Source organism: Somniosus microcephalus, chromosome 5 (genome assembly GCF_052327205.1).
Source record: "Somniosus microcephalus isolate GS21.2 chromosome 5, FLI_Smic_1.0, whole genome shotgun sequence".
NCBI classification, from domain to species: domain Eukaryota; kingdom Metazoa; phylum Chordata; class Chondrichthyes; order Squaliformes; family Somniosidae; genus Somniosus; species Somniosus microcephalus.
In genome coordinates, this window is record NC_140991.1 from 29,116,823 (window position 1) to 29,139,952 (window position 23,130).

General features: G+C 45.6%; 1 protein-coding gene across 4 annotated transcripts in view; it reads left to right on the forward strand.

Annotated features, from left to right (window-relative positions):
- Positions 1–2,052: 2,052 nt before the first annotated feature.
- nub1 (negative regulator of ubiquitin-like proteins 1) overlaps positions 2,053–23,130 on the forward strand; it is a 38,459-nt gene continuing 17,381 nt past the window's right edge. Inside the window, exons 1-9 of one of the 4 annotated variants that reach the window (XM_085987484.1) lie at positions 2,074–2,157; positions 3,563–3,657; positions 8,768–8,900; positions 10,775–10,933; positions 13,322–13,389; positions 15,590–15,660; positions 16,776–16,958; positions 19,397–19,485; positions 22,588–22,694. In XM_085987484.1, the coding sequence (XP_085843610.1) occupies positions 8,775–8,900; positions 10,775–10,933; positions 13,322–13,389; positions 15,590–15,660; positions 16,776–16,958; positions 19,397–19,485; positions 22,588–22,694 (803 nt within the window). In that variant the 5' untranslated portion in view covers positions 2,074–2,157; positions 3,563–3,657; positions 8,768–8,774. Of the gene's footprint in view, positions 2,179–3,562; positions 3,658–8,767; positions 8,901–10,774; positions 10,934–13,321; positions 13,390–15,589; positions 15,661–16,775; positions 16,959–19,396; positions 19,486–22,587; positions 22,695–23,130 lie in introns of all 4 variants that reach the window. The other 3 variants (XM_085987481.1, XM_085987483.1, XM_085987485.1) reach the window with 3 other exon arrangements.

Genomic DNA, 23,130 nt, shown 5'->3' on the forward strand with positions numbered 1-23,130 from the left:
GGTGGGGCCAGAATTCCAGAATGTCCAGTGGGAGGGGCCAGAATGTCCAGTGGGCAGAGCCAGAATGTCCAGTGGGCAGGGCCAGAATGTCCAGTGGGAGGGGCCAGAATGTCCAGTGGGCGGGCCAGAATGTCCAGTGGGAGGGGCCAGAATGTCCAGTGGGCAGGGCCAGAATGTCCAGTGGGCGGGCCAGAATGTCCAGTGGGAGGGCCAGAATGTCCAGTGGGCAGAGCCAGAATGTCCAGTGGGCGGGGCCAGCATGTCCAGTGGGAGGGGCCAGAATGTCCAGTGGGCGGGCCAGAATGTCCAGTGGGCGGGGCCAGAACGATCAGGGCAGGGCCGGAATGATTGGGGGCGGGGCCGGAATGATCGGGGGCAGGGCCGGAATGATCGGGGGAGGGGCCGGAATGATCGGGGCGGGGCCAGAAGGATCGGGGGAGGGGCTGGAATAGAAACATAGAAGATAGGAGCGGGCCAGAATGTCCAGTGGGAGGGGCCAGAATGTCCAGTGGGCGGGCCAGAATGTCCAGTGGGCGGGGCCAGCACGGTGGCATAGTGGTTAGCACTGTTGCCTCACAGCGCCAGGGACCCGGGTTCGAATCCGGCCTCGGGCGACTGTCTGTGTGGAGTTTGCACATTCTCCCTGTGTTTGCGTGGGTTTCCTCCGGGTGCTCCGGTTTCCTCCCACAGTCCAAAGATGTGCGGGTTAGGTTGATTGGCTATGATAAAATTGACCCTTAGTGTTAGGGGGATTAAATACGTGGGGTTACGGGGATAGGGGTGGGATATGTGTTGGTGTAGGGGTTACGGGGATCGGGTGGGATATGTGTCGGTGCAGACTCGATGGGCCGAAATGGCCTCTATCTGCACTGTGGGGTTTCTGTGATTCTGTGATTCTGTGAGGAGCAGGAGTAGGCCATTCGGCCCTTCGAGCCTGCTCTGCCATTCAACGAGATCATGGCTGATCATCCAAACCCTAGCACCCGGTCCCTACACCGACAGCCATCCCACCCAAGCCCTATCCCCGTAACCCTGTAACCCCACGTATTTAATCCCCCCTAACACTAAGGGCCAATTTTTATCATGGCCAATCAACCTAACCCGCACATCTTTGGACTGTGGGAGGAAACCGGAGCACCCGGAGGAAACCCACGCAAACACAGGGAGAATGTGCAAACTCCACACAGTCACCCGAGGCCGGATTTGAACCCGGGTCCCTGGCGCTGTGAGGCAACAGTGCTAACCACTATGCCACCGGAATGATCGGGGGCGGGGCCGGAATGATCAGGGGGCGGGGCTGGAATCCTTATCTGAGGAAGGACGTTCTTGCCATGGAGGGAGTGCAGCGAAGATTCACCAGACTGATACCTGGGATGGCAGGAATGATGTTTGAGGAGAGATTGGGTCGATTGGGCTTGTATTGGCTGGAGTTTAGAAGATTGAGAGGGGATCTCATCGAAACTTATAAAATTCTGTCAGGCCTGGACAGACTAGATGCAGGAAGGAAGTTCCCGATGGTCGGGGGAGTACAGAACCAGGGGTCACAGTGTAAGGATAAGGGGTAAGCCATTTAGGACAGAGATGAGGAGGAATTACTTCATTCAGAGAGTGGTGAACCTGTGGAATTCTCGACCACAGAAGGCAGTGGAGGCCAATTCATTAAATATATTCAAGAAGGAGTTAGATATATTTCTTAGGGCTAAAGGGATCAAGGGGTATGGGGAGAAAGCAGGGACAGGGTACTGAGTTTGGATGATCAGCCATGATCTCATTGAATGACGGAGCAAGCTCGAGGGACCGAATGGCCTACTCCTGCTCCTATCTTCTGTGTTTCTATGATCGGGGGCGGGGCCGGAATGATGGGGGGGGGGGCCGGAATGATTGGGGGGGAGGGGCCAGGATGATCAGGGGCGGGGCCGGAATGATTGGGGGGCGGGGGCCGGAATGATTGGGGGGCGGGGTCCAGAATGGGGGGGGGGGGGAGTCACGCTGCGAACGGCGGACGATCAAACGCTCGGTCTAGTGACGTCATGCCGTCGCGCCAGGCTCCGCCCGCCCCTCGCCGGCCGGGTTATTATTGACCCCTCCCCCCCTCCTCCGGCAGCTTGGATCACGTGGCTGAGAAACACAAACAGCGGCGGTGGTCCGAGACTTGAGGTGAGCAGCGGGGGGAGTGAGGTGAGCACTAGTAGGCCCATTAACAGTACACCCACCCACATTGGCCGTGCACCGGTAGCCTGTCTCCCGCTTTGGCAGCTGTTAGGGGCCCGGGCCGGGAGTGATTGTTGCCCCGCCGGGCCTTCTGCTGACCGGCGGGCTGGTTCTCACGGGTGCGAGCGGCCCTACGGCTCCCGCGGGGGGACGGGGCCCCAGCGTCCGTTCGCTGCCGGCTGGAGGACTTGTATACTCGGAAATCATTGCTTCTGCTCACTTTCTGGTTCAATCATCTCTAACCTCCGGCTCCATTCAGGGTTTAAGTGCCAAGTTTAATCTTCAAGCATTTTCCCCCCTCTGAATCAGCTCTATACTAATATAATCTTGATTTGTTCCTTCCCCTCTGCTGTCTAAAAGATCTGTGCTACATGGGTTATATATTACAATAGGATATACAGCACAGAAACAGTGGTGTTTATGATCCACTCGAGCCTCCTTCAGTCTCTCAGCCTATCCTTCCTCCTGTGTTTATCTAGCTTTCCCTTTAAATGCACATTTTACTATTCGCCTCAACCATTCTCTGTGGTAGTGAGTTCCACATTCTCAGCACTCTCTGGGTAAAGAAGTTTCCCCTGAATTCCCTAGAGAATTATAAAGTGAGTACAGCTCTCTTTAAATTAAAACGGAAAATGATAGCAAACACTCGTCTGTGGCGAGAGAAACCGAATCTACATTCAGGCCGACGACCTTTCAATCAGATTGCCAGCACCCGCAGTATTCAGTTACACTATGCAATATGTCAGTCAGCATCTAGAAGGGAAAGGTGCATTTACCTTTCAAGCTATGCCCTTTGTGATTATCAGATGTTTTGGAAAGAGATGAGGATTGCTTCTTCTTTGTTACCTTGCCACCTCTTGCACGTATACAGGAACTATAAACTGCAGCAGGGTTATTGGTGCTCACTTTTAACACTATATTGTAATGTGAAATAGTTGTGCATCGAAGACTCTTGTTCCAGTCTAATGACTTCAGTAATTGTGTACTGCTAGTATGAGATTTAGTCTAGTCTTGATTTCTTCCTTCCCCTCTGCTGTCTAAAAGAACTATGCTACATGGGTTATATATTAGAGAATTGTAAAGTGAGTACAGTTCATAATGATACTAGTGAATCCTTTATTACTTGACCTCTGGAATCAGTAGTTTGCATACTGAGCTTTTAAATTTAATTTTCAGATTCTAGTGCACATCATTCCCCTTGCATACTCAGATTTGAGTAAATTATCTAATGTTCCTAAAATGTTTGTTACTGAACATTGTATTGTAGTTAAAGGCCATAACTATACAGGTAAGTATTTGCCCATGGAATTCCTCTATCACCTGTTTTGTTGCTTATCTTCATACTTTCTAGAGATAGTCTCGGGAGAAGGAAAGAAAGATGGCAATCTTGTTACCGTCAGTCTCTACATGACCAACAAAGAGCAGATACTATTCTGGGAAGTAAAAGTAATGAAGGGGCTTTCCTTACTGATGTCGTGCCAGTCAGTGCATTTGTTCCATACAGACCCCCTGCAGTGGATACTTGCAGGAATCCGGAGAGGAATGCTGTACATTAATAACAAAATGAGTTCAGGTTATGGAAGAATGCTGTAGCTTATGTATCTTTTAAAGTTACCACTATTCGTTAATTGGTGCAAACGTAACATTATTGTAAAGTGAAATAGTTGGGAATTAACAGTATACTGTTCATACATTTCTTTTAGACTAGTGGCCTCACCAATATTTAATGCTGTACTGCTGATATGGGCTGTAGTTAAGTCTTGAACTATTCTCCAAAAAAAAGTATGCTTAAAAGGGATTATATATTGGGAAATTAGATGTGTTGTCATTGTTGAGTATTTCAGATGTATAGGTGTTGCTTTCAGTTTCACTTAACTGCTTGGGGGTTGGAGAAAATTTGAGTTTGTTTTAAAATAGACATCCTCCATTTTCCTGTAAAACCATAAATGAAAGACGGGTTATGGCTATTTATCAGACACTGTACATATGAAGTGTGTACCGTGACAATCCCTTGATAAAGTGAAAGCTTTGTTTTTATGGCTTTTCTTTTATTGCATTTTGCCTATTAAACGATATGGTTGTCTTCCTCTCCTGATCCTAATTAACTCTACAGTAAGTATTCCAAATGATGAATGCCAAAGACGGGAACTACCTTGGGTGTGGACATATTCTGGAACTCGTGGCTGGGGGAATTAGTGTTCACATGTACTCTGTTTAACACAAGCGTGAGATCATAATGCTGATTTTAACAGTTGGAAATCCCCAGCTTTCGGTATCAAATGTCCAATGTACTGTGATCTTGTTTACGACCATGTGTGCGGGAAGTGTATCCAGCTGCAGCTACTGACAGACCTCATTGCGGCGCTGGAGCTGCGAATGGATACATACTAGTGCATTCGCAATGCTGAGGACATCATGGATAGCACGGTTAGGGAGTTGGTCACACTGCAGGTAAAGGCTGCACAGGCAGGAAGGGAATGGGTGACCACCAGGCAGAGTAGTAGGTGCAGGCAGGTAGTGCAGGGGTCCCCTGTGGCCATCCCCCTTTCAAACAGATATACCACTTTGGATATTGTTGAGGGAGATGGCTTATTGGGGGAAGGCAGCAGCAGCCAACTTCCTGGCACCATGGGAGGTCCTGCTGCACAGGCCGGGAGGTAAAAGAGCAGGAGAGCTATAGTGATGGGGGATTCTGTTGTAAGGGGAATAGATAGGCGTTTCTGCGGCCGCAAACGAGACTCCGGGATGGTATGTTGCCTCCCTTGTGCAAGGGTCAAGGATGTCTCGTGGTGGCTGCAGGGCATTCTGGAGGGTGAGGGTGAACAGCCAGTTGTCGTAGTGCATATAGGTACCAACGATATAGGTAAAAAAACAGGATGAGGTCCTAAAAGCTGAATATAGGGAGTTAGGTAAATTAAAAAATAGGACCTCAAAGGTAGTAATCTCCGGATTGCTACCAGTGCCACGTGCTAGTCAGAGTAGAAATAGAAGGATATTTCAGATGAATATGTGGCTAGAAGAATATTGCAAGGGGGAGGGATTCAAATTCCTGGGACATTGGAACCGGTTCTGGGGGAGGTGGGGCCAGTACGAACTGGACGGTTTGCACCTGCGTGGGACCCGAACTGATGTCCTAGGGGGAGTGTTTGCTAGTGCTGTTGGGGAGGGTTTAAACTAAAATGGCAGGGGGTTAGGAACCTGTGCAGGGAGACAAAGGGAAGGAAGGATAGAAACAAAAGACAGGAAGGAGAAAAGCAAAAGTGGAAGGCAGAGAAATCAAGGGCGTAAATCAAATAGGGCCACAGTAAATAATAATTCTGAAACGACTAAGTGTTAAAAAATCAAGCCTGAAGGGTTTGTGTCTTAATGCGAGGAGCATTCGTAATAAGGTTGATGAATTAGCTGCGCAAATAGATGTAAACGGATATGATATAATTGGGATTACGGAGACATGGATCCAGGGTGACCAAGACTGGGAATTCAACGTCCAGGGGTATTCAGTATTCAGGAAGGACAGGGGAAAAGGAGGTGGGGTAGCATTGCTGGTTAAAGAGGAGATTAACACAATAGTAAGGAAGGATATTAGCTCTGATGATGTGGAATCTGTATGGGCAGAGCTGAGAAATACCAAGGGGCAGAAAACATTAGTGGGAGTTGTGTACAGACCCGCAAACAGTAATGCGGAGGTTGGGGATGGCATTAAACTGGAAATAAGGGCACAGCAGTTATCATGGGTGACTTTAATCTACATATAGATTGGGCTAACCAAATTAGTAACAATACTGTGGAGGAGGAATTCCTAGAGTGTATACGGGATGGTTTCCTGGACCAATATGACGAGGAACCAACTGGAGATCAGGCCATCTTAGACTGGGTATTATGTAATGAGAAAGAAATAATTAGCAATCTTGTGCGAGGCCCCTTGGGGAGGAGCGATCATAATATGATAGAATTCTTCATTAAAATGGAGAGTGAAATAGTTGACTCAGAGACTAGGGTCCTGAATTTAAATAAAGGAAACTATGATGGTATGAGGCATGAGTTGGCTAGGATGGATTGGGGAATGTTACTTAAAGGGTTGACGGTGGATAGGCAATGGCAAACATTTGAAGATCGCATGGATGAACTACAGCATTTGTTCATCCCTGTTTGGCATAAAAATAAAACAAAAAAGGTGACTCAACTGTGGCTAACAAGGGAAATTAGGGATAGCGTAAGATCCAAGGAGAGGACATATAATTTGGCCAGAAAAAGCAGCAAGCCTGAGGATTGGGAGCAGTTTAGGATTCAGCAAAGGAGGACAAAGGGGTTAATTAAGAGGGGGGAAATAGATTGAGAGTAAGCTTGCAGGGAACATAAAAACTGACTAAAAGCTTCTATAGATATGTGAAGAGAAAAAGATTGGTGAAGTCAAGCGTAGGACCCTTGCAGTCAGAATCAGGGGAACAAAGAAATGGCAGACCAATTAAATACATACTTTGGTTCTGTCTTCACAAAGGAGGACACAAATAATCTCCCAGAGATGTCGGGGAGCATAGGGTCTAATGAGAGGGAGGTACTGAAATAGGTAAGAAATTAATTTCCATGATACAGACACACAAATGTAGTCTTGACTCAAAATCATGACTGAAAGTTAGAAGAGTACTTTTTATATTTTTTTACAACCCTAACTTTAACTTGCTTTTTTAAAGAAAACTTTTCTATCCCAATGGAAACCTGCCATGGAGCCAATCCAGAATGACCTGGCTCTGGGCAAACACGTTACTGACTGGCTACCCTTCTACTAGCATGTTTGATGCGCCAGATCAGCTCTTGGGTTATGCCATAGCTTCTGCTTAAAAAGCAGGGAGGCTGACCCCCCCCCCCCCCCCCCCACAAGGCAGTTGGTAAAGTTCTTTGTATAACTGAGCCGCACAGACCAGAGGTTCCCAGGTTCCATCCCTGCTCCGGGCTGAGTTAGCTGAACTCCACTCCGTTGGCAGTCCGGGACACTTGGTACCTCCTGGATTAGGGAGGGTTCCTGGTCTTGACCACTACCCAGTCATCCTTACTGGAAAGTGTGTGTGTGCGCGCAAATCCTGGTATGGACGGGACCAGGCTCTCTCTCCGATGCCTCTGCAGGCAAATATCCTTTCAGCATTTACTGCCTGGACCCGTGAAGAATGGCAGCTTGGGCGGTTTGGCTAGCGACTTGCTCCTGCGAACCTGTACCATAGCAAGAATCTGCACCTTCAGGATCGCAGGGGAAGAGGAAAAGTGAATGGAGTAGTTTGGGGATTCAGGCAGTCCCTTCACATCAGTGATGTCATGTTGAGTGCGAAACCTGAAGGTTTACAAAGGAATGTGCATTTTCGTTTAACGCAGACATTGGCGAACTTGAGCAGTAATTGGAATAGTATGGTGTGAGTTTGCTTGCATGGACTCTGGTGCATTCTTGGTCACAGCTTCAGGGTTGGTGCCAAGTACAAGCCACACACTTCTCCCAAGGGCCACCCTGGAGTGTCTGACCGGTGCCTGGGTGCTTCTGCTTGTTATAGCAGGCTGCATTTAAGATTGATGTCCTGGAACCTAGTGCCTGTCGATTTTTTTTTTTTTGCCAGCGAGTCCCATGAGAGCGAGAATCCTAAAATCGACCATCCATAACAAACTTTTCTTATTGCCACGTGCGAGTTGGTGAACTGGAGGCGGGGGGGAAGCGTGTCCACTGGTGCTGGTCAAAATGACCCATCGTGCAATCTGAGCGTTGATTTTGTGTGGCTTTCGATTTCAAAAAAGTGAACAAAAACTCTTAATTTTGAAATCTGCAGCACTCTCTTATGATGAGCCCAGATGCTCGATAGCGCTCTGTGACGTGCACGTGGTATTTGCATTGATGAGGCTAATTACATTTTGTCACACAGGTTGCCTAGGTTGCTTCACTGTGGAAATGCAAATCTACAATATGAAGAAGCAAAGCGGGTTACATTTTCAGAATGGAATGCATTCGTAATCTTTTTACATACAATGCTTTACTGGTGTCTCTTGTCATTCAGGCATGTTTACCCACATCATAACCCCCCTGTACTCCCAAAAGAAATTCATTCAGTTAAGCAGTTTCATGTTTTGCCACTATATACATGTATTCGTACTGTTCCCTTCCTAAAAGCACGGTTTAAAATGCATTTAGTTCTAGAAATAGAACTTTCCCAGCTTGTCTGTTAAATACTATTGGTAAATGTAAATTTTGTCTGAAACTAGTTTAATTGCTGGATTTATAAAAGAGAATTTTTAATGCCTGTTGCACTCGGTCCCTAGATTATGCTGTTTCAAAATTCTGAAATACACACTTTAAATTGAACAAAAGAATCACTGGTCAGTAGAGGTTGACTGACGGTAGGATTACCTCCCGCCATCCTTTCTTCCTCCAACCTTGCACAAACTTCACTGATTAAACAGGCTACTTTAATTTTGGGTTTATTTCTCTGGCAAGTGTACACTCTTTTAATTAGATTTTTATTTTGAAACTTTCCTCCCCTCCCCTCTTTCCCCTCCCCCCCCCCCCCCCCCCCCCCCTCAGAAGCACGATGACTGATGGCCCACCAGAGAATGTGGTTCAGGACCAAGTCCGGTCACTGCTGGAGAATGAAAAAGTCAAACTTTGGGAGCCTCCGTACACGACTGAAAATAAAGATGCTACACCAGAGCTGAAAGTACGGTACAAGATAAATTGCGATACTTGCACGAGACATTTGTGCTATGCATTAACCAGCAGTGTGTCAGATTTTATCTCGCGTTAGCTGTGGGCTTCCTCCTTTGTCGAGCTACCTCTCTTTTTAGGCTGCTTGGATTCCACAGCCTAAAGATGCTGTCCTAGCCAATCCACTTTGGAAATCTGGACATGCTTCTAATGGTGTGTATCCTAGTAACGCCCCCTCTCCCACAAGGGGAAAGTGGCTGAATGCACCAGGGCAAATATTCCTGCCATGTGTAATTCATATTGTAAATACTTTGGGAAAAGGTTCTAGCACTAGTCCAACTTAACTGATCATCCACGATAAGTAGACAGTAGATGGCAGTTTAAAAGGTGGTAGAATAGAGGTAGAAAATATCACTGGACTATTTGTTCATGTTAAGGCCTTGTCTAACCATTCCAATCCTCCAGAAATAGATTAAAGAAATTAGTGCAATTTACAAACCAGAAGCTGGCGTTTTTTTTGGAAACTGTGTAACATTCTATCTCTCCATAGTCAAAATAAGCATTTTTGCTTCATGTCAAACCTGCTAGTGTTGAGCTTAACAGAGGGGGAGTTTACAAGAACCTAGCAATAGCTCATAGATCCACTCTGCACGTTCATGGGGATGAGACTAAAGGAAAGGGATTTAAGTATAATGCCAGCTATTCGGTTTCACTTTTAAAAGCAAACAACCAGCAGTTGAAGAGGGAAAATTCCAAAGAGCGAGAGAGAAGGGGGAGCAATGAAAATGCAAAACTCGAGTGTTAAGTAACATCAAAATATAATGCACTTTGATGGACATAAATATTGCTTTATAGAACAAATTGATTCAGCACCCATTTTGTTTAAGCTTGCCAATTGTTCTTTGTTTTCAGGAGTGAATTTCGGTACATTCACGAGTTGAAATATCTGCCCTGACTCCAAAAAAAACATTGGTTTTCTGCAGTTTAATAACTGCAGTGAGACAAAGATAAGCAGTGGCCTGTAGCTTGCGCCAGGGCAATGTTTTTAAATAATAAATACGGTGTTTAAATAAAAGATGCTAATCTTTTATGCAGCGAGTTGTTGTGATCTGGAATGCACTGCCTGAAAGGGCGGCGGAAGCAGATTCAGTAATAACTTTCAAAAGGGAATTGGATAAATACCTGAAGGGGAAAGTTTTGCAGGGGAAAGGACAAGGGGTAGTGGGACTGAGTGGATAGCTCAGCAAAGACGGCACAGACACTATGTGCCGAATGGCTTTCTTCTGTGCTGTGTGATTCTAGACGTTACAAATGAGTGCTTGGATATAAAAGAAAGCAGTAGGACTTATGGAATTAAATTTAATTGCCAATGCGGTAAACTCATTACTGGAACCATATGCCTGAAACACGTGTAGGGCCTTGAGAGTAAATTGGGATATTCTCTCTTGACATTTTCCTATTTCTACTGCAGTTCTTTCAATTGTGGCTTTTTTGAGTGCGAGATGGAGTAGAGAAAATGGGTGGGGAATGCATTAAAAGGATTACTTGGCTCAGCGTATTTAATGGTACTTTGTTTGATCTATTTAAAACTTTTTTTGGGCCATGAGCTATACACATGTGGCTTTTGGTTCTTCTATTTGACAAAAATAATCCGTGTTAAAGCTGTTGCTCAGTGCAGACGGTCAAGTGATGCATACCAGGAACGCGGCATCATTGTTCCAGAAATCCAGTTTGTCACTTGTTTGGTAGCTAGGCTTTGGTCAATCACCGATCCATACTTGGTTTGGTTGTGTGCATTTATTTAGTTAAGTACTGATGTGAATAGTCACATTGATACAGAGAATAAAAATGTTATAATAATCTCTACTTTTCCTTTTTCCAAATAAGATTCTGGCTGAGAAATATGCCTTGCAGTTGTGCATTGATTTAGGTATAGTGGAAAGTGTCCTTGAAAGTTTGAGATGTAATTCGCTGCAAGGCCTGAGCGCAAAAAAGACATTTGAGGACACCGGACTTGCAACAATACGAATCAATTATACCAGTCATGTAAGTGACTCCTAGTGTCTTTTTAAAAATTCAGTAACTTATTAATGAGCTCTGATCCGATTAAACAAAATCTACATTTGAGTACTGAATATTCAGACCATGGTCCAAGTCTAGAACAACACCTGTGAAATGAGTTCACTTTCTGAAGAACTTTTTACCAAAAAAATAAGCCTTTAGGATCCTCCTCCAAATAAAACTTCCTGCTGTAAGTTGAATCTCGGGCAGTGAGATTGCTGCTCTAGTAATGTGGAGACACCGTGAGTAAAATTCAGCAGGGCTACTCCCAAGAGTCTGACAATGGAAGTCTAAGTCACGATTTTGATTTGGCTGCCGCATTGCTATTAGTTTGCAGCATGTTGAGAAATGTTACAGAGCAATGGATGTCTAAATAAATTAGGGGTGTGCTGTATTAATTGTAAAACACTTTTTAGAGACGTGCAAATCCACAGATACTCTTAAATGGGGTATGTCACGCTAAGTTTAGTTGGGGGCTGGAAACTAATGGTTCTTGAAGAAAGATTCTAAATTTCTGAAACAGTGAGTAGGTAAAGTGTTTTAAAGTTGGCCTGAGCTGCACAATCTTTTTGGGACCTGCATTCAAATCCAGCCTGAACTGAATGAAAGCTGTGGGATGGTTGCAATGAAGGAAATGAGTTCTGGAACTATCTCAACCCAGCACTTAATGGGTGCAAATTTCCCCAGCGCAGAACTGCTAACCATTCTTACTGCTGCTCATTGAGAGAAAGATGGCTAGTGTGGGAGCTGGAAGTATTGTCCTAGAACAATCGGCAAAACTCTTGGATTGTGGACCAGAGAACAGTCAGCATTAAGCACATTGTAGTCCAGTATAAGGCATTCCAAGTGCAGAGTGTAAGGCGGCTCCTTGCTTGGATTCAACAATATGCTTAACTCTAACCTCAAATTCAACTGACTAGGCGAATGGAACCTTTTAGACCAGAGGTTCTGAACCGAGGGTCCGGACCCCCCCCCCACCCTGAGGGGTCTGCGAGAGGGTTTCAGGGTGTCGGCCATAAATAACCTTTAAAAAAATTAAAAAAATAGAAAAATACACCATCGCATAAAGGTGGGATTGAGCTGAGTAAACGGGCAGCTCCGGCCCTGACACGAGCCTCTGTTTCCCCCCCCCCCCCCCCCCCCCCCCCGAACATCTGTGCCTGCGCCCAGGCCTCCGCTTGCTGAGAAGGGAGAGAGATGGCGTCCGCTGATCGCAGATCCCCAGCTCGAGCTCTCTGTCCTCCCGCCAGGTCCCGCGGTATATACGTGCGGAACAGTTGCAGTACACTGGCAGAGCCCCGCCGGAACCACCTACGATTCCACATCTAGACTCGCGACCAAAAGCGTCCGGCTGCACCCTCATTCTGCGCAATGTCGGAAACTCCTGGTTAGCCGATAGATTTTAGCAAGAGCGTCGACTCGCACTGTGGTATAGTTACAAGGGTGCTGGCTGCCCTTTGGTGCCTAACCTCATTCATTCTTCACCTGCAAGCCTGTTACCTGGCGTGTTAGCAGTCTTGCTCTACCAAGGAGGACATCACAGGCAGACCTGATTGTTCACACCCAATGTTGGCCTCCAGCTCGGATTTCGACCTTCCAGGAATAAAACATTAATCTGGATGCTGCCAGCAGTTTGGGAGAAAAATCACACTGGCCTTTTTTTTTTAAAGTTTTTTTTTTTTAATGTCATTTTCATTGTACGCTTTTTTTGTTTATTGGTTATGAAAATAATGGCGATGAGAAGAGAACTGGGACAGGCTGATGTGCCGGGAGCAGTCTGAGGGAGTCGGAGGTTGCGGGGGCGGGAGAGGGAGACTGGGGGTCTGGTCATTGGGGCTCAGGTGGAGGGAAAGAGGGAGTGGGATGGGCGTGGGGACCAGTATTGTCTGCAGTGCCGGGATAGCAGCAGCAGTAACATGGTGAGTGGGAGCGGCGCGGAGGGAATTTTTATACAGAAAAAATACTTGTGTTGTGTTACAGGGGAGGGAAGGGCCTCTGAAGCAAAAAGGTTGAGAACCCCTGTTTTCGACCACACTAGCTATCCTTGTGGCCTAAGTGAGGTTCTCAAGTAGTGTTAAGTTTTGTGCAGATGACTTGCAGCCATTCAGAATTGGGTTGAAACTGCCCCAGAACACTCTTCACTTAAGACCCATAGAGCTGTCATAGTGAGGATAATTTTCACTCCCTCCCCCCACCAAATCAGTCGGAATAACTAGGTTTGAAAAGACTGTTCTAACTAACATATTTAGACTTTTTAAAAAGAAGTTGCTAGCAGTTCTCTTCGAAGCTAACGGTGATCTGTTGTTCGTTGGAGCACATCAGTGGTTGCAATATGCCTTTCATTTGACGGCAGCATTGTTTTTAATACTGCAGGGACAGAGAAAAGAAAAAACAAAGTTGACAACTAAACTGAACACTTCCGCTGGAGATCTAAGAGCTGAGTGAGTCCTGCATCTGTTTTGTCTTGAGGAATTACATTGTGTGTTCACTGCACAATTGCATCAATTTTAGACTGGAGCATTATAAAATGAATGAATAGGTGTACGCACCTGTTGGTTTCCTAAAGCCATTCAGAAGCTAACTCGTATTTTAAGTCTGCTTGGTGCAAGTATTGACTATCCACTTTTTAAAAATAATGTTATATTCCTATCTTCACTTTTATACTAATTTAAACGTAATTTAAAAATAAAAATCATTCTCTGGATATGGGCATCGCTAGCAAGGTCAGCATTTATTGCCCATCGCTAATGCAAATGTTATGCTTCATGTTATGATGCACTATATACCGGCTTCGATAAATGGACTTTAAGCTAACATTGGAGTAAATAAGTTTATGCAGTTCGCACTTGGATTGTGTTGGAAGATAGCTGAATCATAGAATGGTTACAGCACGGAAGAAGGCCGTTCGGCCCGTCGAGCCCATGCCAACTCTCGGCTAGTCCCACTCCCCCACCCTTTCCCTGTAGTCCTGCAAATTGTTTTCCTTCAGATACTTATCCAACTCCCTTTTGAAAGCCGTGATTGAATCTGCCTCCACCACCCTTTCAGGCAGTGAATTCCAGATCCTAACCACTCGCTGCATATAAAAAAGTTTTTTCTTACGTCGCCTTTGGTTCTTTTGCCAATCACCTTAAATCTGTGTCCTCTGGTTCTCGACCCTTCCGCTAATGGGAACAGTTTCCCTCTATCTACTCTGTCCATATTCCCTTATGTTTTTGAACACCTCTATCAAATCTCCTCTCAACCTTCTCTGCTCCAAGGAGAACAACCCCAGCTTCTCCAGTCTATCAATGTAACTGAAGTCCCTCATTCCTGGAATCATTCTCGTAAATCTTTTCTGCACCTTCTCTAAGGCCTTCACATCCTTCCTAAAGTGCAGTGCCCAGAATTGGACACAGTACTCCAGTTGAGACCGAACCGGTGTTTTATAAAGGTTCATCATAATTTCCACACTTTTGTACTCTATCTCTATTTATGCAGCCCAGGATTCCGTAAGTCTTTAACTGCTTTCTCAGCCTGCCCTGCCACCTTCAATGATTTGTACACGTATACCCCCAGGTCTCTGTTCATGCACCCCCTTTAGGATTGTACCATTTAGTTTATAACTTATTAGTACCATTTAGTCGGAGCAGGCTCAAGGGGCCAAGTGACCTATTCCTGCTCCTATTTCTTATGTATATGTCGTCCTCCTCACATTTTGGGACAAAGAATATCACTTCACACTTTTCTGCGTTAAATTTCATCTGCCACGTGTCCGCCAATTTCCCCAGCCTGTTTGTCTTCCTGAAGTCTATCACTCTCCTCCTCACTGTTCACTATACTTTCAAGTTTTGTCATCTGCAAATTTTGAGATTGTGCCCTGTACACCCAAGCCCAAGTCATTAGTATAAAGAAAAGCAGTGGTCCTAGAACCGACCCCTGGGGAACACCACCGTATACGTTCCTCCAGTACGAACAACTAACCGTTCACCACTACTGTATTACCCATCACTTAGCCAATTCCGTATCCATGCTGCCACTGTCCCTTTTATTCCATGGGCTTCGACTTTGCTGGCAAGCCCATTATGTGGCACTTTGTCAAACACCTTTTGGAAATCCACGTACACCACGTCAACCGCGTTGCCCTCATCAACCCTCTGTTACCTCATCAAAAAACTCGATCAAATTGGTTATACACGATTTGTCTTTAACAAATCTATTCTGGCTTTCCTTAATTAATCCAACCAAGTGACTTAATTTTGTCCCTGATTACTGTTTCTAAAAGCTTCCCCACTACCGAGGTTAAACTGACTGGCCTGTAGTTGCTGGGTTTATCTTTACACCTTTTTTTGAACAATGTTGTAACATTTGCAATTCTCCAGTCCTCTGACACCATCCCCCGTATTTGAAATAAAATATAAATGTAGCTTTAGAAACTGAGGGTATTAGGGCAACACATTAACCTGAAAGTACCAAAAAGTGACCTAGAAATTTTAAAATGCCCATCTTGCACACACCTGATGCTTACCTTTCATTCCTGCAGCCTGCGGTGGGCAGAGGAGGACTGGACTACAGTTGAAAAGAGATTTATTTTATTTTGCAATAGTATCATTTTTCTATGAAAATTGCATCTCCATGGTTGTATCTTCTTTCCTTGTACAGAATTGCAAAATTGACAGGAATGAATGAAGGGCACGTTAAACTCATAATGAACTCCAAAGTTCTTAAAATGGGTAAGTAGATTGCAATAGTAATAGTATTGTTCTGCTCAAGTAGCAACTCTGTGGAAAATGCTCCATATTAACCTCTCATAGGGTCCTTGCCAACAAAGAGGGTGACTTTCCTCTCGTTCATCTCACTATATACAGTTCTGGTCGCCATATTCTAAAAAGGATACAGAGGGTGCAAAAAAAATTTACAAGGATGATACCAGAAATGCGAGGGTATACCTAATTAGGAAAGGATGAACAGACTGGGCCTCTTTTCTCTTGGGGGAAAAAAGAAGGCTGAGGGGTGACCTAATAGAGGTCTTTAAAATTATGAAAGGTTTTGATCGAGTGGATACAGAGAGAATGTTTCCGCTGTGGGGAAGAGCAAAACTAGAGGCCATCAATATAAGATAGTCACCAAGAAATCCAATAGGGAATTCAGAAGAAACTTCTTTACCCAGAGAATGGTGAGAATGTGGAACTCGCTACCACACGGAGTGGTTGAAGCAAATAGTATAGATGCATTTAAAGGGAGGCTAGACAGGCATATGAGGGAGAAGGGAATAGAGGGTTATGCTGATAGTTAGGTGAGGGAAGGAGGCTCGAGTGGAGCATAAATGCCAGCATAGACAGGTTGGGCTGAATGGCCTGTTTCTGTGCTGTGTATCCGATGTAATCCAGAAGTAAAAGAACAGTGACACCCTTTCTCTTGTATATTGATGGCCTGTTCACTCAGATAGAAGTAATTACCTAAATAACAGTGTTGTGTTTTAGGAAATAGTTTTCATTGTTTGCTATTGATTTTGCAAAGCACAGGTGGCAACCAATCTAAAATGGCAGTGGGGAATTTTCCTAAATCCATTTAGTGATGTTGCTTACTTTTGGGGCATCACAACATGACTAAGTCACAGAGTTCAATCTCGGGATAGATTATTTTATAGCCTTGAACAGCAGAATGTATTTATACATCATTTAAGAGATACTGCATTTGACTTTTTTTTTTAATAAAACACACTACAGTAATTCAGGGAGTGAGGAAAATTTAAACCTGTATCCTTCCAGTCCGTGACTCTGCTGATCTGAAGAGCAAATTACTTGTATTTTTTATCTGTTGAAAAAAGTGGTCTTATATTTTTCAGATCGATTGCTTGCTGAACAGAACGTAAAAAATAATTCAATAATTATGGTTATGCAAATAACTGTTACTGAAGAAGAGGCAAAAGAGCAGGAGACAGTCTTCCAAGAGGAGATGAGGGAACAGGATGAGAGGAAAGCCAAAATATCTCGGACCAGAAAGGGCGCTGAACTCTTGGCTCAGCATGGTAAGTTTGTCTGAGAAGAATATCGGAATAAAATTTCCTGTCCTTCAGTCTTGTGTTTATGGAACTCCGGACGATATTAACTAGAGCCAGGTGTACTTTGCAACAAGTCCGCCATTCACTGGCGTTGCTCCCGAGTCCTAACCCTTTCAAAGTTCTGCCTGTTGCAACTACCTCAATAGATTCCAAAAGCAAAATACAGCGGATGCTGGAAATCTGAAATAAAAACACAAAAATGCTGGAAATACTCGGCAGGTCAGGCAGCATCTGGAGAGAGAGAGAGCAACAAGAGTTAATGTTTCAGGTCGATCGTTTTTAGTTCTGACGAAAGGTCATCGACCTGAAACGTTAACTCTGTTTCTCTCTCCACAGATGCTCAGTGTTTCCAGCATTTTCTGTATTTATTACCTCAATAGATTAGTGGGTAAATGCAACACGTTTGGGTGGGGTGGGATGGGGGGAGGAAGAAAGAGAGGGACAGTTGTTCTGGTCACCATTCCTAGCAACATTTTAAATGTTGATAGAGTTTTTAACAGTGAGCAATTCCCCCCCCACCCCTCCCTGTGCTGAGCTCAACTGGGGAAGCAGCTGGCCTATTGCAATTCTCTTCTGTGCTCTTGTATTGGGGGTGGGGGAGGAGAGGGTTAACTCAGCCTGGGCACCTGCTCCTGATATCCAGCCAGTAACCTCGGCTTGATATATTTGGATTGAGCGTGAGTTGCGGACTCGTGAATAAACTGACCACCTGGCGGATCTTCCAGTATTCCACGTGATATCAAGAAACGGCTGAGCGCACTGGATACAGCAAAGGCTATGAGCCCTGACAACATCCCGGCTATCATGCTGAAGACGTGTGCTCCAGAACTAGCCGCGCCTCTAGCCAAGCTGTTCCAGTACAGCTACAACACTGGCATCTACACAACAATGTGGAAAACTGCCCAGGTATGTCCTGTCCACAAAAAGCAGGACAAATCCAATCCGGCTAATTGCCGCCCCATCAGTCTACTCTGAATCATCAGCAAAGTGATGGAAGGTGTTGTCGTCAGTGCTATCAAGCGGCACTTTCTCACCAATAACCTGCTCACTGATGCCCAGTTTGGGTTCTGCCAAGACCACTTGGCTCCCGACCTCATTATAGCCTTGGTCCAAACATGGACAAAGGAGCTAAATTCCAGAGGTGAGGTGAGAGTGACTGCCCTTGACATCAAGGCAGCATTTGAGCGAGTGTGGCATGAAGGAGCCCTAGTAAAACTGAAGTCAATGGGAATCGGGGGGGAAACTCTCCACTGGCTGGAGTCATACCTAGCACAAAGGAAGATGGTTGTGGTGGTTGAAGGTCAATCATCACAGCCCCAGGACATCGCTGCAGGAGTTCCTCGGGGCAGTGTCCTAGGCCCAACCATCTTCAGTTGCTTCATCAATGACCTTCCCTCCAACATAAGGTCAGAAATGGGGATGTTTGCTTATGACTGCAGTGTTCAGTGCCATTCACAACTCCTCAGATAATGAAGCAGTCCATGCCCGCATGCAATAAGATCTGGACGATGTTCAGGCTTGGGCTAATAAGTGGCAGGAAACATTCGCGCCACAGAAGTGCCAGGCAATGACTATCTCCAACAACCAAGAGTCTAACCACCTCCCCTTGACATTCAACGGCATTACCATCGCCAAATCCCCCACCATCAACAGCTTGGGGGGTCACTATTGACCAGAAACTTAACTGGACCAGCCACATAAATACTGTGGCAACAGAGGCTAGGTATTCTGCGGCGAGTGGCTCACCTGACTCCACAAAGCCTTTCTACCATCTACAAGTAAGGAGTGTGATGGAATACTCTCCACTTGCCTGGATGAGTGCAGCTTCAACAACACTCGAGAAGCTCGACACCATACAGGACAAAGCTGCCTGCTTGATTGGCACCCATCCACCATCTTAAACATTCACTCCCTCCACCACCGGCGTACCGTGGCTGCAGTGTGTACCATCTACAAGATGCACTGCAGCAACTCGCCAAGGCTTCTTCGCAGCACCTCCCAAACCCGCAACCTCTTCCACCTAGAAGGACAAGGGCAGCAGGTGCATGGGAACACCACCACCTCCTCCAAGTTCCCCTGCAAGTCACACACCATCCTGACTTAGAAGTATATCGCCGATCCTTCATCACTGGGTCAAAATCCTGGAACTCCCTCCCTAACAGCACTGTGGGAGTACCTTCACCACACGGACTGCAGCGGTTCAAGAAGGCGGCTCACCACCACCTTCTCGAGGGCAATTAGGGATGGGCAATAAATGCTGGCCTTGCCAGCGGCGCGCACATCCCATAAAAAAACAAATTAAAAAAATTTAAATTTTTTTTTTTAAATCCATTGTTCGCTTCGTATACCATTGCTTTCTAGACCACTCTGATTGTTTTGGAATAAATCAACTTTTCTTCTTCTAGATGAGAATACCGATCTTAGTAATGTTCCATACTTAGAAATTGCAGATCAGAAAGGACGGCCCATCCCTATTCCTGCTGTCGAAAAAAAGGTAAGTGGCTTGCACCTAATGGATCAGTTTCATAGTACAGTTTTCTAGCAATATTGACATGCCCAGCTTCTTCATGTCTTCACATTTGAATCAGGAGTGAATGGGCTATGGTTTAATATATGCTTGGATCAGGTTTGTGTTTATATGGAAATGTGCGTATGTGTCCACCAAATAGTCATGAATAGTCTCTAAGCATAGATATAGAGATTCATCTATATTACCACCTATCCGGAGTGGGGGGAGGGGGTGCTGTTCCAGGTAGCAGAATTTGGATATTTTGATGAGCTGCTTAATGTTTTTTTTTACCTTGTCTTAAAGTAAACCATGACCAAATACCAGAAGGGACCGAAGGTATGGTTGCTAAATTTGCTGATGAGACAAAGATAGGTAGGAAAGTAAATTGTGAAGAGGACATAAGGAGGCTACAAAGGGATATAGATAAGTTAAGTGAGTGGGCAAAGATCTGGCAAATGGAGTATAATGTGGGAAAATGTGAAGTTGTCCATTTTGGCAGGAAGAATAAAAAAGAAGCATATTATCTAAATGGTGAGAGATTGCAGAGCTCTGAGATGCAGAGGGATCTGGGTGTCCCAGTGCATGAATCACAAAAGGTTACTATGCAGGTACAGCAAGTAATTAGGAAAGCTAATAGAATGTTATTGTTTATTGCGAGGGGAATTGAATACAAAAGTAGGGAGGTTATGCTTCAGTTATACAGGGCACTGGTGAGACCACATCTGGAGTACTGTGTACAGTATTGGTCTCCTTATTTAAGGAAGGATGTAAATGCACTGGAAGCAGTTCAGAGAAGGTTTACTAGACTAATACCTGGAATGGGCGGGTTGTCTTATGAGGAAAGATTGGACAGGCTAGGCTTGTATCCGCTGGAGTTTAGAAGAATAAGCGGTGACTTGATTGAAACATAAGATCCTGAGGGATCTGGACAGAGTGGTGAACTTGTGGAATTCTCTACCACAGAAGGCAGTTGAGGCCAATTCATTAAATATATTCAAGAAGGAGTTAGATATATTTCTTAAGGCTAAAGGGATCAAGGGATATGGTGAGAAGGCGGGGACAGGGTACTAAGTTTGGATGATCAGCCATGATCTCATTAAATGGCGGAGCAGGCTCGAGGGGCCGAATGGCCTACTCCTGCTTCTATCTTCTATGTTTCTATGACAGGTTGGATGTGGAGAGGATGTTTCCTCTTGTGGGAGAATCTAGAACTAGGGGTCACTGTTTAAAAATCAAGGGTCGCCCATTTAAGACAGATGAGGAGACATTTTTTCTCCGGGTCGTGAGTCTTTGGGACTCTCCTCCTCAGAGGGCGGTGGAAGCAGAATTTTTGAATATTTTTAAGGTAGAGGTCGATAGATTCTTGGTAAGCAAGGGGGTGAAAAGTTATCGGGGGTAGGTGGGAATGTGGAGTAATCGGATCAGCCATGATCTTATTGAATGGCAGAGCAGGCTCGAAGGGCCGAGTGGCCTCCTACTGCTCCTAGTTCGTATGTATGTAAAAGATCTCTTCCTCGGAAGAAGTGAAGTTGGAGGAATTTTATTAGTCACTAGCTGGGGAGCCCTGCGTTGCGAGGGCAATTTTGGGGCGCTTGGTCTCCCTGCCCCTGTGTGTCCCCCCTCTCCCTGTCATGTCCTCTCCCTGTCCTATCTCTCCCTCCCTTCCCTCCCCTCGCCCACCCCCACCCCACCCCTCCCCTCCCCCGCTCCCCTCTGTCCCTCTCTCTGGCCCCTCCCCCTGCCTAGTGCCTGAGGTCCGGAGCTGAGGTCCCCCGCGTATAGCGCGGCTGATGGACGGCCGCTGTGGGCGGGCGGGCGGCGCATGTGCGGGCGGCGCGAGCCCCCTGCGATTTCCCGAGGCTCCCCCCCCCGGCGATTTCCCGAGGCGCTCTCTTCCTCTTTTCCCCCCCCCCCCCCCCGCGATTTCCCGAGGCTCTCCCTCTTTTTCCCCCCCCCCCCCCCATTAAATTGTTATTTAATTCCCTAACACATCATTAAAATATTTACCTTAGTTCCCTAACACACAAAGTGTGGGGGAAAAAATTGTGAAAAATCAAGATGGCGGCCACTCACCTCGGTTCAGAAGGATAAGGCCCGCCCACACACGCACCGATTGGTCGACCGGTCAGGTCACCAAAGTGTAGGATTGGTCAATCGTCGAGTCACTCGACACTCAACTGTAGGAAGGAACCCGCCGTCCGATTGGTGGACCTCGATGTCACACGGTCGCTAATGAGATGCTAATGAGCGGAACGCTGAACGTTTTTGGGATACCGCAGGCGGGATTTTTGTCCGGCCGAAACGTAAATACGCCTATGACCGGTCCGGAATCGCAAGCTTTCTTTTGAGGCGACGCGTGCGTCGGTACGCTCTGTACATTTCAAACGTATAGAGAACGGACGGACAGACAGACAGAAGAGCCGCTTTATATATATATAGATGAGATGCATTTTTAAAAAAAAAAAAAAAAAAAAAATATTTCTTCTCAGGATGTTGGTGACTTTGGCAAAGCCACATGTACTGGCCGTCCCTAATTCCCCCTTGATCCACCGCTGTCTTTCTGGCGATGGTGCTCCCAGGATGGTGTCGGGTACTCGGGGCACTAACTAATTAACGCCATCACAGAATGGTCATTTTCTCTCCCAAATTGATACAGATGTTGAATAGTGCGGGAGAATAGATTATGGGACCAAAGCAGAGGCCATTCTATTGTTCTGTGTAGCTAATCATAATACAGTAGCTTTGATTGTAATATAAAATGCTTTTTCTACTGAGGACAAGGCCAGGAAGCAGACTCTTCCCATTTGTAGGTGTGACACTCCAAGGCAGTCTGGTTTTGAAAAGTAGCATGGCACAGTTTTCTCCTGCCGTGGGAAGGCTAAGACGTAAAAATGAACTCCAGTCTGGATTGGTTACCAATACTCTACTTCTTCCATTGTTTCAAATGACACATCCTTAACTTTTTTTTTCATTTGAGAAAGCAACTTGGTGGAGAGTCACTGTCTGGCTGTTAATTACAAAATGCTCAACTTAGCCGGTCTCGCATCAAGCTTTGCGATTTTAAATTCCTGTTTCATTGCTTGCTAGGCACTTCTGTTAGCCATGACACTGCATGAAAAAGGCAGAGCATTTATGAAAAAGAAAGATTACGCTTCGGCGCTGCTGTATCTGTTGGATGCCGATGAAGAATTTGGGTAATTATTGCTCCTTTTACATTCCTTTATTGCATATGACATTAAAGAGCGTTGTGTATTCAGTGACCATCTACTCATTGAGTTTTTGCCAGGACAGATTATAGGGATTTTTTTTCTCCCCCCCCCCCCCCCCCATGTACTTCCACCCCACAATCACTTCTTTCTACTGCAGGAAATTCTGTAGCATTTTATCGAATCTTTTATTGTTTTCAGTCATGGGTTTTTCTGTCCAGATTCAAACATTTTGAAGCCAGCAAGCTGAGTTTTTTGTTGCAAATTACTGATCAGTTTCCTCATCAGAGCGCAACCTAATCAGGAGTGGGAGTCTGGGCCTCTCTTCCCCCTTTCTCTCCCACCCCCCCCCCCCCCCCACCACCACCTTCTCCCCTGCCCTCATTGTAGTTTCCCCATCAGTGCCAGAGTTAACTAAGCCCAG